Source organism: Symsagittifera roscoffensis, chromosome 1 (genome assembly GCF_963678635.1).
Source record: "Symsagittifera roscoffensis chromosome 1, txSymRosc1.1, whole genome shotgun sequence".
Classification (NCBI taxonomy): Eukaryota; Metazoa; Xenacoelomorpha; order Acoela; family Convolutidae; genus Symsagittifera; species Symsagittifera roscoffensis.
Window position 1 is genome coordinate 36,635,362 of NC_087062.1, and position 15,932 is coordinate 36,651,293.

The 15,932-nt window shown below is 37.7% G+C and overlaps 1 protein-coding gene across 1 annotated transcript in view; it reads left to right on the plus strand.

Annotated features, from left to right (window-relative positions):
* The window catches only part of LOC134843655 (U6 snRNA-associated Sm-like protein LSm2), a 77,872-nt gene extending 66,017 nt beyond the window's left edge, over nucleotides 1-11,855 (plus strand). The window contains exons 2-3 of the mRNA XM_063859855.1: nucleotides 10,786-10,964; nucleotides 11,469-11,855. Coding sequence (XP_063715925.1) covers nucleotides 10,841-10,964; nucleotides 11,469-11,632 — 288 coding nt within the window. The 5' untranslated portion in view covers nucleotides 10,786-10,840 and the 3' untranslated portion in view covers nucleotides 11,633-11,855. The remainder of the gene's footprint in view (nucleotides 1-10,785; nucleotides 10,965-11,468) is intronic.
* Nucleotides 11,856-15,932: the final 4,077 nt, after the last annotated feature.

Sequence of the window (15,932 nt, forward strand, 5' to 3'; positions counted from 1 at the left end):
TCTTGGTCTCTTATCTTGACATTCCTCTAAAATCACGTTAGTTCCACTGATTTCGGAAATTAAGCTATCGTTATCAAAAATGCTGCATTTCGAACTATCAGATGAGTATTTGAGCGTTTCTTAAAATTTGAAATTCGCAACGCTGTAATTGGGTACTGTAAGAGCAAAACTTGCGTCCAAATGCGACTGTCCAATTAGTTTTAGAGTCCGAAATGTTGTTTCTTAATTTTTCAAAGGTTTTAAAGTTTTTCAAAGAACTAAGATATAAAAAACTTAATGGTTTTAAAAAATTTGAATTGAAATAACTTGAATAGAATTTTTTTTTTCAAAATTTGAAATCACCAATCCTGCAATTAGGTGCTGTCAGAGTACACTCAAAGGATGCTGATTTCTTTTTTGCAATATTTATGGTTTTTTATGAGTTGTTAAAAATTCGGAGCACCGGAGGTTTCGAAACTAGTGGTTAACCCGAAAAAAACATCAAATCACGAGAAACCAAGAGGAGCATCATAAAAAGCAGCCTCAAACGAACAAAACATGCGACAAGGCCAAACGATGACGCTGGTAGCAGCAAAGACTCGATGAATTCTATCCAAGAACCAAATATCATATTTAATACAGGAGATCTGTTGCAATTCCCAGGCTCCATCGCGCATTGTGTCTCGAGTGACTTTCAGATGAGCGAAGGAATAGCACAGCAAATCCGCGATGCGTACCCAGCACTACAGCCCGCGTTGAAGTCGCTCGAAACGCCACAAGTTGGCGCCTCAGTATCCAGGCACATCCCTTCTCAAAACAAATCAATATTCAATCTAGTGACAAAATCGCAATATTTCAAAAAACTGTCTTATTACGATCTTACACGCAGCCTTCGCTGCATGAAGAAGCAGCTAATCGCGCAAAGGATAAAGCAAATCGCACTTTTCATAATAGGCTGTGGTCTGGATAAACTATGTGAAAACTCAGTTTTTAACATCATATCCGGTTTTTTCCAAAAAACAGACATCAAAGTTGTTTTATTCGTCTAGCCACACCATCTCCCGATCATCGTTTCTGCGTCCGCTGGACACGTATATAGCCGGCTCACTAGCAGAAGTCAACTTCCTAGAGATCTCGAAAAGTGCAGAAAATTTCCATGTATTAAGAAGCCGGCTCACTAGCAGAAGTCAACTTCCTAGAGATCTCGAAAAATGAGAAAACTCCCATGTATTAAGATCAGGGATAGCACAATTTTGGGACCCGAAGTTTTTTCATGAAAGCACCAACCGAAAACTTCACCGCGGATGCCCTGCATAGCTCTCACAGAACAGGTGCACTGACTCACCAAGTTTCCATCCCCCCGTAGATAGTGCCAACAGTCGAAAAACAAATGGAGCACATCAAATACTGACTTCGAACGAATGAAAAATTACGAGAACGTTATGAAATCAGTCAAGTCAATTTAAACTCACATCAAATCTTTATCATTCGAAATCTGTGCCTCTAGGTCCTTCATCGGACTTCTTCTCCTCTCACCTGCTAAAGGCAAAAGCCTCGCCACAGCCTTCCAAGTTTGATCAGCTCTTTCCTTTGGCACTCTGAGACCTACCGACAACAGCGACGCACATCGAGAGATATTACCTAGGGTCACCACGCAGTGAACCCACCCGTATGGAAGATATACGGAGTCGCCAACCTCTTGGGTGCAACAAACCAAATTCTGCCCATGCACTGCAAGACACTAATAGGCTGCCGAGTGAAGCATAGTCCATCTCCAGTTGTCGGGCAAATTTCCCAAGCTTTACCAAGAAACAGATCTTTGTTCCACAGCCATACAATGTAATCAGACTGTCCACAGTCTCATCATCGTCGCAATAGAAACAGCAAAAATTCTTCCCTTCAGTAACCATAAGGTATTCATATGAGTACTCGAATATCTGCGACCTCGAACGAGCCCAGCAGTTGAGGAATTTTGCGACCTCTTTGGCATTCTTGTGAACAACATCCATATGGGTTCTCGCTCCCAAGGGAGCAATGCGAGTCGCGAACACATTGAAGCTACGCAGGACACGATCAGCATAAACCAAACCATTTAGAAGGCGCTGAAAAAAAACACTTATGAAGCCCACTTCACGAATGCCAACAATGAATGAGGACCCTTTCACTTACTCGTTGATTTTTATTTGAGTACTCTACTGCCACAAAGTTGAGCAGGCTCGTCGCATCTCAGTCCATCATAAGAGCGCAACAGCAACACCTGGGGGAGGCTCTTGGCGAATTCAGCAACCGGGTGGATGTCAGTTTGATCAGCTACGTCTACAGAACGCGTGATCCGTTTAGAAAAATTAGCACCGCTGAGGTTTGCAGCACGTTTCATTTCACAACTGAAAAATTAATCAGCCCATTAAAACGTGAAAAATCCTTGTGGATCCAAATCAGACTCAGTGCCTAACATTGCGACGGAAACGACCGAAACAATTTCATTTAAAAAGCATACCATTCACGGAAACTGAATACATTTGAACGATACATGATGTACTATACCTAAACTCCGAAAATCTAAAACGACAACATCGTCTGAGCACTCTCCAACTCTCCAATGATCTTATGAAAAACACCGGTTAAAAATAAACAGTCTGAATTAAAAGTACAAGATCTAAAAACAACTAATGTTAAAAGTACATCCTGAACAATTCTAAATCAAGAATCAGCAACAAAGCTCATTCACTTCTTGATACTCATCAAGGCAGCAACCACCAGTCGCAAGAGGCAACAGCCCAGGCACACGAAAAGGCCGGCCCACAGACCGGCCACAACACTCCCATCACTCTCTGGAGACACTTCCTTCACAGGAGGGCACGCCGCAGACAACTCGGACCACACACGCTGGCCACGAAACTCCACATAGCTGCCGTTGAGAAAGCAGAACACAAGAAATCGGCCAAAAGCCACGGGCAAACACATTTTCAACTAAAAAATTATATACATTCATACATCCATTCAAAATTAACACAACTCGTCACGTTACCTGTGGTAATAACTCAAGGAAAAGCAGAAATGGAAAACTAAAATACACAGATTGAAATTACTATTTTATCGACTATTTGTGAAAAAACGAGAGAGTTGCTTCTGGCACTTGCTTATGGCCTTTTGTTTGTGAAAAACGAGAGTGTTGCTTCTGGCACTTATGGCCTTTTTCTTGAAAAATCGAAAAGTTGCTTCTGTCTTATAGCCTTTCAAAATATTATTTTACCGAACAATTGCTCAACAGCTCCGTTAAAAAACCAAATACGATTATTCATAAAAACGATTAATTATTATCTACATATTAATACAATTAGCCTCAAATGGACACCATAAATCTCAGCAATGAGGCCGGCATCTTCGTTCTGCCGTTCGAGGAAAACACCCAACTGCAGCATTAGCTCGGGAGCAGCCACATGTCAAACAACATCAACAAAGGCCGCATTCAAATCGACAAAGAACGACACAACTGGCAGCCCCGCTGTCACAAGAGGCGGCACATAATCGACCAAAGTGTCAAGAGAAAGTACAATAGCCTGCAGCTCGGCCTCGCCATCACCCAATACATCCGTGACCTCATTGTCATCAACGTCGTCAATCCGAGGCAGCTCGTTGTCCATATATCTAGCGATCTACACTAATCTCACATTCAATAGCTCAGTAACCAACACTATGAACTTGAATAACACTTGCCAAACAAAATCTCCAACACGAAGGTATACAGTGTCAACAACAAATCCTCCAATGAACAAATATGAACAAATGAAAAATTTGATCATAATAACTCAGCAAGTACCAAGATCACTCAATTTGGAACGCAATGTAAACATCCTGTTTACCCGATTCAAAGTAAATATCACTTTGGCCCCATAAACTCACAATCACAAAATAAAACGACAATTGACGATCCACGACTTGCGAAAACCACGAAACCTCTACAACAATTCTTTCTCAATAGGACGATCCACGAACTACAGTCGAACGTTTGGCTCGGACAACAAGACACCGACTACTCAATCATCTACGAGACACCAGTGCCTGAGGTCACCCAATAATTTGTCAAAACCAACCATGAACATTACTCTCAAGCCTGGACGGACAATGATATTACTGCTCCTCATCCTACAAATAGGTCGTACTTTGGCATCCTACGACGATGTTCTTTCCTCAGGGATAATCTTCCACAAAGAAAGTAAGATCCTCCTGGCGGAAATGTCCAGTTCCTTATCCCTTTCCCAAAGTACAATTTCACGATGAAGAAAGCAATGAGGAATTACCTCAACAAATATCGGAGAAATGGTGAACACCCTCTATCGAGTGCCCTTTAGATTTTTCCTCGAATTTCAATTCAACGACGGACCCATTCAATCTCAACTGGCTGCTGGACATGATCGAGGATAAGGCCGAAGCAGCACAGCAAGAAGCTCAGGCCATTAGAACCGACACTTCCCGCCTCCTCAACAAAATCCGCTAGACTCAGCAGGTATCCGCAGGGGAGCTCCACTAATTGTAGCAGCGGCCATCGCCGGCATTGGTCTATTCAGATCTGGTATAATGATGGGCAATTCAAGAGGATGTGAATTTATGGGAATTTTTGGATCATGCCAGGACCAGGCCCAAGCAAATGCAAAAAACATCGTGACTTTGGAACAGTACTCAATGGCACATACGGACTATGTGTCAGAAATTGAAACATCGAGCAACGAGAAAATGCTCGCGATTTCGAATTAGTTGTCTGAAATCAGAGAAATTCAACAAACCATCGAAAATGAAAACCGGAACTAGAAAATACTCGAACATTTCGCAACAATTCAAGGAAATTTCCACATCTTGCGAGATTGCACACAAACATTGTTCTCAAACCAACCGATCAATTTCAACTTCGACTCAGCAGCATCAATACTAAACTTTGTCTATGCAGATATAACAAGCTATAAAACCGCACTCTATGCCAATAAGACAAACGTCTTAAACTCGATACCAACTCTGCTGGACCAACGACTACCGATGTGCCTTGTACCGCGAGAATCCTTGTTGGCGGTCATAGACGCTGTGTACAAAAGCCAAAAGGAGGACAACCACCGACTGACCCTTGCGATACCGCCAGGCGATATCCACTCATATTATGACGCGAAGCTGCTTCGCGATGTCACAACAATTCTGCTCAACCTGGCAATACCGTACGCATCGAGTCAAACAGCTTTCCAGATATACCGGGCCCAGGTGATACCTATGCCTCAAGTTGATCCAACCGAAGCCATAAAATGGGTCACTGAAGGACCCTATCTGGCCATATCGGAGGACTCCATGGAGACAACAGTTCTGACAGAAGACCAGTACGCCAACTGCTTGGGAACCTCGACGTACCGGATCTGTCACCAAACAATGGAGACACACTTAGGACAATCATCATGCCTGGCAAAGTTATACGTCCACTCCACAATGACAGCATTGACGGTATGCTAGACTGAAAATTTTCTTCTCCCAACGCCTGAGAAAGCGATCAACCTTGGATACGGAATTTGGTTAATCACCTCAGCCAGTGCTGCGTTTTCTTTACGGGAGTACAGTCTCGATGAACTGAACAAGCGCAAACGAGAAGACTACTCTGGCTGCAATATTTGCTTAATAACCTTGGACTGTGGAACACAGTGAATAAGCAAATATATAAAAATTAGACCGGATTTAGACAGCTGCGACAAAATCCCTGCAAAACGGATCAGCGTATTGCTACCGGACCCGTTAGCACATTTGATCTCAGAAATACCAGACTTGGCAGACCTACTAAGAGAAGATAAGGCGAAACTCATCGACAGTCCACATCTGACAAAAGTCGATCAGCTGAACGAGATCGCAAAACCCATTGCACACAATATGCGATTGCTAAAGCCTAGCCTTGTGGACAAAATGGAGCAGTACGTACCATTACGACTTTTCCTTTCACTGACAGCAATAGTCTTCTTCGGCAACCTAGTCTTACATGCACTCATCATATATCTCTACCACCGATTTGCCATCTTCAGAAGATTGACCCCAAAGTTTCTGAAAGGACAGGATGGAAACATCGCAATTCGACCGGTGCTCTCAGTGGCAGCATCTGACTGCAAGGAATTCCAAAAGCAGAGGACCAAACTTCGTGAAAAATACATGGTAGTGACACAAACTGAATTGAATGCTCATACAACGCCAGCCGACAGATCACGACTAACTTCAGCCTGCTCCTCTATGGCGAACGTCAGCAGAAAACAGGACTCACAGGTTGACCTGAACGACACTAGAGAGGAGAGCTTCAGCCAAATTTGAACAGTTACTGGCAATCATTGAATTCACCCTCATAAATCATCTTTATGACTGACTGAGTGGCTTCCATTAAACATAAATATATAACTTTGCCTTTCTCTAATAAGAGAGTCTAATTGTATCTTAAATTCTGGGACAATCTTTTACGTATATTTGTGCCCCGCTTTAATTTAATTGCAAATATAACCTATTTAGTTTAACATAAAAATTATAGCGTGCTGGTGCTATCACCACTTAACATAAAAAAAAACTTTCAAAGCATTTTTATTTTGAAAAATTTGAAAGCAGCAAACTTAATCTAATAACCACAGTAAACTTAATAAAGTGTCCAGTTAATTGTTTGATATATCTATATAACCACTTGCGACTTTCCACAATTATAGCCGCCAGGGAAGAATCATTCAGTGTAGTTATGTAACATAGTGCAGAACACCTATGTTAGTTACTCTCGCCAAATTACCTTAATTGGAGCGAATTAGACGCTTAATAGATTAAATTGTAATCTCTTTTTATGCCAATTACGAAATGTTAAAATATAATTGTTCAAAGTCAACAATCATTAGATCAGTACAAAAAGAGAGCCAGTAATACTCAGTAGCTCTAAACAATTGAACTTTCAAAACTCAATTTATTCAATCTAAGAAAGAAGGGCGTAGCCATCACTAAGCGCATCCCTGAGTTGAGGATTCAAAAGCCCAGACCGCACATCCAACGTACATACGTCAAACTTCATCACTCTAGAATACAAAGCAACACTTAACGCTCAATCAATAATTGCCAGTAACAGTATATTACACTTTGTATGAATGAAAAATTGCTATTGAAATCTACTTCTGAATTTAATTATAGTACATCATGAAAGCAAACTTCCTGCTATGCTTGTGACTTGAAAAATTTTATTTCGAAAAATTTCTTTTAACAAAAATTTTAGGCGTTGATCTAAAACTGAAAAAAATTATTCCGTTCCAATCGGCTGTCAGATCAATTTTTGATCATTAACTAGTTTTTTTCAGGTTCGATTTCTTAAAATACCTTTTTTAGTGATCACAATAATAGAACTTTCTTTGAAAATTTAGTAGTTATACCGTTCCAATAGTATGTGATCTTTATGGGTAGCATTTTACCACGTAGTTTTTTTGTCAAGTTCAATAATTTTGGAAATTACCGTTTGACCATTAGCAAATTTTAGAGCTTAATAGCCAATTTAAAGTTTTTAGTTTTGCCGATACGTTTTGTTGTTGTTTATTCAAAAAACATGCTAGTGGAACAATTCCCATATTTTGGGAACTGGTCGACTATCGTTTTTTCAAGAAAAAAATGAATTTTTTGCTTCTTTTTCTGTTAATTTCAAAAAGTTTTGATATTACCTTTTGACCACTGACTATTTTTATGAGCTTCTTAACTAACTTACTTCATTTTTGTTTTCTTAATACGAATTTTTTTTGTTTTAAAAAATGTCATTCATAAAGTTCCCATAGTATGGAAACTATATGACTAGCATTTTTTTGAAAAAAATTTAGTTTCTTGACAATTTTTTTTGTCTTTCAACGTGTTTGGAGATAACATTTTGACCACTGACAAGTTTTTTGAGCTTCCTAACTAACTTAACTTCTTTGTGTTTTCTCAATACAAGACATTTGTTAATTTTTTTGCCTGTTTCGACAAGTTTGGAGATTAACGTATGACAGCTGACTAGTTTTATGAGCATTATAACTACTTTAATTTCTTTTTTTCTCATACAAATTGTTTTTTGTTTTAAAAAAATGCTAGTCATACAGTTCCCATAGTATGGAAACTGTATGACTAGCATTTTTTCATAGAGAAAATGTCTGGAGCTGTATGACTAGCATTTTTGTCTTTGACGGTCAACCCGGGATTATGAATGAACAAGATGAGTCATACTTTTTTCTTTGTCAATATATGGCCAAAATGATTCTGTCACAGACCTAAGAAAACAGTTCAGCTTTCGGCTTTTTATCGATTTTCCTAAATTTTCTATAGCTCGTCGATTTCAGCGATTGTCACTCGTCGATTTCTGGCCAACTGGGGCCCCAGCTTATTAAGACTTTCTTTGATCCCTCGTAGTCAGTATTAGGACTGTTTTCATAGTTTTCCTTAACTGCTCCTAAATGTACAAAATGGTCTCGTTGAAGCTATTATTTCAATTGAGCAGCACAGCACGTTTTAAGGCAAAAATTATTGATCGGATATTACAACTACTGATATTCAGTGAAGCCAAAAGTATACTTTCTTGTATTCATATAATTTTTCCAATTTTTTGCCCATAGATAGTAACTTATGACCCACGTACGTCCAATTGATTTTTCCCTTCCCACTCAACTACAAACTCACTTGCTTCAGTGATAGCCGCAGGTCGATTATTGCAGTTTTCGATGTTCCTTGCCTAGGAAAAACCAACGTCATTCAACAACCTATTTTTTCAATTCACTCAGTCGGAAACAAAGCAATTTTCCGTTCAATCGGGCATGATCAAAAAGAACTTTCTCTCTCCAATGGAAACAAAGCCAAGCAGACTTTCGAAAACAATTTTTTTTTGCGACCGGAAAATTTAAAATTTGTTGAATAAACACAAAATATCCCTAATGCTAATTTGTAATGAAAGAGTCTTTTAAATGCTCGATGTTCCAATATACATTCTAATCGCGAAATAAGTTTTTGCTCTGAAAACCGAAGGTCAGGGAAAAACTAGTTCAATTAATCTCAGACATAAAGGTTCAATTAATGTGGTTCATTGAATACCAACTTCAATGAAAACTGATTTGTTGAGAACAGTTGGGCCCTAAGGCTTTTCCACGGATATCAAAAAAGCTAAGTTTGACTTTTGCAAAAAAAATCGACATCGAACTCGCTTTTTTGTTTCATAATTCTGTGCATCTATCTGTACATTATTTTATTGGCGTTTAACTTGACAGATGCTTAAGACGTCCGTTTTTTTAAGAAGTCCGCTTGTTATTTTATAATTTTGTACAGCTATCTATACATTATTTAATTGGTCTTTCACTTGACACATGTTTAAGAAATCCGTTTGCTGACAAATAACGACACCGAACTCGTATTTTGTTTTATAAATATGTACATCCCTCTGTACATTATTGGTTGGCGTTTCACTTGACACATATTCAAGAAGCCGTATGTTGTAACATGTTCAAGAAGTCCGTATGTTTAAGAAACCGACAGTTTGAAATCTGTTAGAGCGCGCATGCTTTCACTCTACATTTTTCCTACATTCGCAACGTGAAACTAAAAAACTTTTGGTTCGACAGTTTTTTAAATTAAATTTTAAGTTCTCAACCCTGTAAGTGGGGTTATAAACTGGCGTTCAAGTAGGGCTGCGAAAATCTTTTTGTTTTCGAAATATGGCGTTTTTTAATGATTTTTTTTTAATTTTAACAAAACTTGTATATAAAAAATTAGCCACATTTGAAAATCTCAACCCTATCTTGGGGTGCTGCCAGAGTACACTCAGGAGCTGCAAATCTGGCGTCTAAGTATGACTACTCAAATAGTTTCGATAATTTTCTGATATTTCCAACATGTGTTTGGCCTTTTTATTGTTGTTTGGAGTTTTTTTGTTATTATGTTAAAATTAATTTTTGTAACGACACGTTACAAGAGTTTTCATTTTTTAAGCTTCATTCGAAAGTTTTAGTTTTTTAATGTATCCTTATTGTATAAAATGATGAAAATGAAACCTTAATCAATTGACAAAAATGGATTTAAATTCGATTGCACTCCATTTATTCTCAGTACGGGTAGTCCTTAACGCCGTAAAATTGTTCGTTAAAATTTGAAACTCAACTCTGCAGTTCAAGAGTTGATGATGATATTGTCGACGTGTGATAATTACTTTTTAAACGGGAGAAAATGAAACTCTCATTACAATGGCAACATGCGCAGGATTTTTCGATCGAGAGAGGGCGGTTTTTTGAAAAAAAAAAATGGAAAATTTTTTTGTACTTTTTCTCGTTTTTTTTCAACTTGCCAGTAACGCCAACATTGCTTGCGCAGGATTTTTTGAGAGGGCGGTCTTTTGAAAATAATTGAAAGTTTTTTTTTACTTCTCGTTTTTTTCGGCGAGTTAAACCCCTCCTCCTCAAATTTACTATATATTCGAGTCCCAACGAAATTTTTAATGTCGGTCGGCCAAAATATGGATGTAGGATGTAAATTACTAACAAAGGGGATCAATTTTTGGCAGCCAAAACTGAGGAAGATGCGGCAGACTACAGGACCACCCTCGGCGTACTACTGAATGGCAAGCTTCTTGCATTCTCTTTTTTCACTAGAGTAACCATGTATCAATGGCTTGTTTATAACTGTACATGATTTACTATCTGTAAACTAATTAGATGGTTTTGCACCTATCAATTCAAATTATGTGTGTCAGTTTCTTTGTCAGGTTTAAGGTTGAAAAGTTAGGACAGATTCTGTTAATGGTCAAAATATGTGCATTTTTTTTTCAGAGTTGACGTTGAAAATGATGCGCTCTCACTAAAAACAATAAGGTTGAAGCGCAATGCTTTTCTTCTCTTTTTTCAAGTCTCTGGTAGGGAAAACAGTTGTGGTGGAATTGAAGAATGACCTCAGCATATGTGGCACGCTACACTCCGTTGATCAGTTCCTCAACATCAAGTTATCAGGCATCTAAGTTTCTACCTTCTTGTTTATCTAATTAATTTTTCGATTTAATTCGAATTTGATATTAGATGCTATATGGGCACCATCCTATGGTTTCTGCATCTATCGAGACCAGCTAGCATAATTAGGCTTTATTAAGTTTCTATGAAGGACTAAAGACGAAATATACCAAAAATTATGTGCGACTCAATGCCTTATGCGACGCATTTGGTACTTCTTGGAACATTTTAGCGCCATGTTAATCCGCCCCTGGGTAATTGTTTGGTGTTCGTGACTCTTTTTTTACCCCATTTGTAAAGTTTTACAAAACCAATTTTTGTCCACGCTGTCAAATTGCATTGAAATTTAGATTATAATTGTCCTTGTGCAGACTTATTTGGCGGTCTTATGCGAAAATTCGCCGTTTTTGATGTTAAATAAATAGATGTTTTAAACTGTTTTCAAAAAAGGTTGTGTATTCGTTTTTGGCTCTATGGGAGTAAAATTTAGAGCATATTTGTTGTCAGATATCACCGTCACTGACCCAGACAGACATCCACACATGCTGAGTGTGAAGAACTGTTTCATCAGAGGCTCAGTGGTGAGGTACGTGCAGTTGCCTGCAGATGAAGTTGACACGCAGTTGTTGCAGGATGCGTGCAGGAAGGAAGCGGCACAGGCTGCAAAGTGATATGCAAAAGGGCACCTTCCGAAACTGTCACCTGCCCTGTTTTTTTTTGCACGACAGTGGAATCATTCTGGTTATTTATGGTTATATTGTGCCCATCGGAGGTGATCTGGACATGAAAGATGTTCCCAATTTGGCGAGGGAACTCATTGTTTTTCTTTAATCAAATAAACTGTGATCGCTAATGTCGATTTTTGTTCTGTTTTTCAATTGATCTATTTGACATAATGTTTTGAGTATATTCTGAAAGATTGGTCGACAATTAGTTACATGCAACAATTGGTTACAAGGCATTGGCGACCAGTGGCTGCTTACCCTGCTTCGGTTTCAGCATTAGAAATATCGTACGCGTGAATCAGTGTTAGCCGCTCAATCTGCTGATGCGAATTGTCGCCTGCTACGCCTAGATGTTCATCGAAAGAAAATACAAAACTATTATTTTTTTGCTTCAAATAGACATTGTTCAGCTTAAGTTTCTAAGTGTCAATGAACGAGGTGAAGACAATCCTTCAAGCCGTGTATTTACTCATTGAAAACTACTTGGTGACCCTTTTTTCTCAAATAGGGATAGCCTTTTTTAAAACAGTGAAATATTTTTGAAATTGAAAAGGCTTTAAGGTATTCAAAATTATTAGGTGCTCTTCTTTGAAGCTCAAAGTTTGAAACTTATAATTATTTTTTGTTTTTGGGAGCTCATTGACACTTTTCCTACTGTCTAATAGCTGTTTCAAATTGTGTCTATGGTGACTTTTTCTCCAAAACATAAATTTCCATAGGGAATCTGAGTAGATCATTCCTTGTCCAATATAAAATAGCAGCACAAAAATCTTCGTCTGATTCTAGAGGACGCAGTTTACCTCGATCACATTTCCAAAACACTACAGCTTCGCGCAGATCTTCAACGCTTCTCGATTTTTTGAGGAACTTTTCCTCTTTGGTGTGTGTGTCGAACAGCATCTGTTGAAGTTTTTCGAACAAGTTGTCTTTGGTGTAATCTAATAAAGCTAGCCTGCCGCTTTCCTTGGATGCCAAAACGAATTCAAGGATAATGCAAGAGTTAAATTTTTCCATAGCAAGCTATAAGACGTGTATCAGGAAGGCGAGGAAATGAATAAGCTCAAGACTGCAGCTTGTGAATGCTTCAAATGTAAATCGACGATGGTCTAATTTATCATGTTTTCGTTACACTTAATTTACAAACATATCATTTAAAACAAATCTATAGTTTGACCTTCAGACGGTTAGTTGGATAATAAATGAGCAAGTTGGTAGGCTAACCTTGGGTTTTTTGCTTTGACAATGTACTATGATTTCTCTAAAATTAGATATTGGTAATTCTGATGAATTTATACACTTGCGAGTTTAACTACTTTTCATGCAGGTAAAATGATGTAAGAAATCGCAAGGATATATTTTAGTGCTATAGAAAATTTATCAAATTACAGTGAATGACTGGTGTAGAACTAATGGTTTTGACTTGTCTGTCATAGGTGTATATTGTTCAAATCCCGGTCAAAAAATTTCCGTAAAGCACCTAATAAGTTTTATTTGGCTAACTAGTAGTTGCCTTAATTCCTGTGTTCTTTGAAATTTCATTTTGACAGTGATACACCCAAAGATAACGTTTTGAAAGTGATTTCTGTTGATTCTTTTTATGTTTAGTGGATTTTGACTAACTTTTTGTTCGCTCATTTTTTTGGGCTTTGTTGCCAACTTTTGAAGTTTGAGAAAGTAAAAAGAATCAAAGGCAATATTCTTTCTCAGGGTCATATTTTTGCTTCTCGAAAGTTTTCGGGTTAATGAGACTTTGCTAATATTTCGCCTTGAATTCTATTTCTGTAGACCTTCAAAAAGCGTTCCGTTAAATCATAAAAGTACTGAGCAATCATTTCCTATCATGATTGGTGATTGACATTTCATACCTGAAGCTTTTCTCCAAAGCTTGATATTTGGATTCGAAGAAAAACTGCCTAATCTACAAACCATTTTTTCATCTGGGCTGCAATGATGACAGTTTTAAGATATGAGTTGTGCTGTTTGCAAACGTCTTTTGGGCATTTTTCACGAGACATTCGACTGCAATATGCAAAAATTGCTCTGCTGATTTGAGTGCGAAAACTTTAAATGTAATGAAGTTTCTGTTTACGCCATATGGTTTTCAGTAGGCTGGTTCATAGTAACCAATTAGACATAACATTGGTAAATAAAAAAAACTCTTAGTGCAGTTTGCCATGCTATTTAATATAGAAACAAGAAGGTGTTGTGTTGTGCATTTAGCACATAAATTCTGACTACACTGATTGAAGAAAGAGTCAAAAGTTGAAAAAAGTTATTCAAAAATGCCCGTTTTTTTCTGGTGTGGTACAGCACATACTGCATGTGCAGTAATTGGTGCATATACAAAACATCCCAAAAATCATGTAATGGACTAAAAAAAACAGTCCAATACAAAACAGTCCGGTCTAAGGTCACCGGTGGGCACGCTGCGAGCGCGTCGCCGCTTCGCGGCGATAACCAGCTCTAAATTTCGTATTAAGTCCTACCTTTTGTTGGCAAGCTCGCAACACGTTGGCGCGACTGCGGCGGTCACTATTATGTTCATTATGCTTGTTGAACAAAGTACAATTCTCGGCCTGCCGGCTTGTTAAAACGATAATCAATTGGGAATGTTGTTCGGACTGTTTTGTATCGGACTGTTTTTTTGTTCGTTTTCATACTTTTCTGGACTGTTTTGAATTGGACTGTTTTGTATGGGAAATCCTTGTAGTTTTCGAGATACGACATTTTTTGTGATTTTTTACAAAAATTTTCAAAAAACGTGGATTATTTTTTTTCTTCAAAATTTAAAATCCTCTACCCTGTAGTTTGGTGCTGTCAGGTTACTCTCAGTGGTTGAGAATTTTGTGTACAAATATGACGGCTCAAATCTTTGTAGTTTTCGAGATATGAGGTTTTCTGTGATTTTTTCAAAAAAAATCGAAAACTTGGACGAAATTTTTTTTCCTCAAATTTTGAAATTTCGAACCCTGTAGTTGGGGCTATCAGAGTAATCTCACGGGTTGCGAACCTTGCCTCCAATTATGAATGCTCTGATTCTTGTAGTTTTCGTGATACGACGTTTTTTGTGATTTTTTTTACAAAAATATTCAAAAAACGTGGATTATTTTTTTTATTCAAAATTTAAAATCCTCTACCCTGTAGTTAGGTGCTGTCAGGTTACTCTCAGTGGTTGAGAATTTTGTGTACAAATATGACGGCTCAAATCTTTGTAGTTTTCGAGATAAGAGATTTTCTGTGATTTTTTCAAAAAAAAATCGAAAACTTGGACGAAATTTTTTTTCCTCAAATTTTGAAATTTCGAACCCTGTAGTTGGGGCTATCAGAGTAATCTCACGGGTTGCGAACCTTGCCTCCAATTATGAATGCTCTGATTCTTGTAGTTTTCGTGATACGACGTTTTTTGTGATTTTTTTACAAAAATATTCAAAAAACGTGGATTATTTTTTTTATTCAAAATTTAAAATCCTCTACCCTGTAGTTAGGTGCTGTCAGGTTACTCTCAGTGGTTGAGAATTTTGTGTACAAATATGACGGCTCAAATCTTTGTAGTTTTCGAGATATGAGATTTTCTGTGATTTTTTCAAAAAAAATCGAAAACTTGGACGAAATTTTTTTTTCCTCAAATTTTGAAATTTCGAACCCTGTAGTTGGGGCTATCAGAGTAATCTCACGGGTTGCGAACCTTGCCTCCAATTATGAATGCTCTGATTCTTGTAGTTTTCGTGATACGACGTTTTTTGTGATTTTTTTACAAAAATATTCAAAAAACGTGGATTATTTTTTTTATTCAAAATTTAAAATCCTCTACCCTGTAGTTAGGTGCTGTCAGGTTACTCTCAGTGGTTGAGAATTTTGTGTACAAATATGACGGCTCAAATCTTTGTAGTTTTCGAGATATGAGATTTTCTGTGATTTTTTCAAAAAAAAAATCGAAAACTTGGACGAAATTTTTTTTCCTCAAATTTTGAAATTTCGAACCCTGTAGTTGGGGCTATCAGAGTAATCTCACGGGTTGCGAACCTTGCCTCCAATTATGAATGCTCTGATTCTTGTAGTTTTCGTGATACGACGTTTTTTGTGATTTTTTTACAAAAATATTCAAAAAACGTGGATTATTTTTTTTATTCAAAATTTAAAATCCTCTACCCTGTAGTTAGGTGCTGTCAGGTTACTCTCAGTGGTTGAGAATTTTGTGTACAAATATGACGGCTCAAATCTTTGTAGTTTTCGAGATATGAGATTT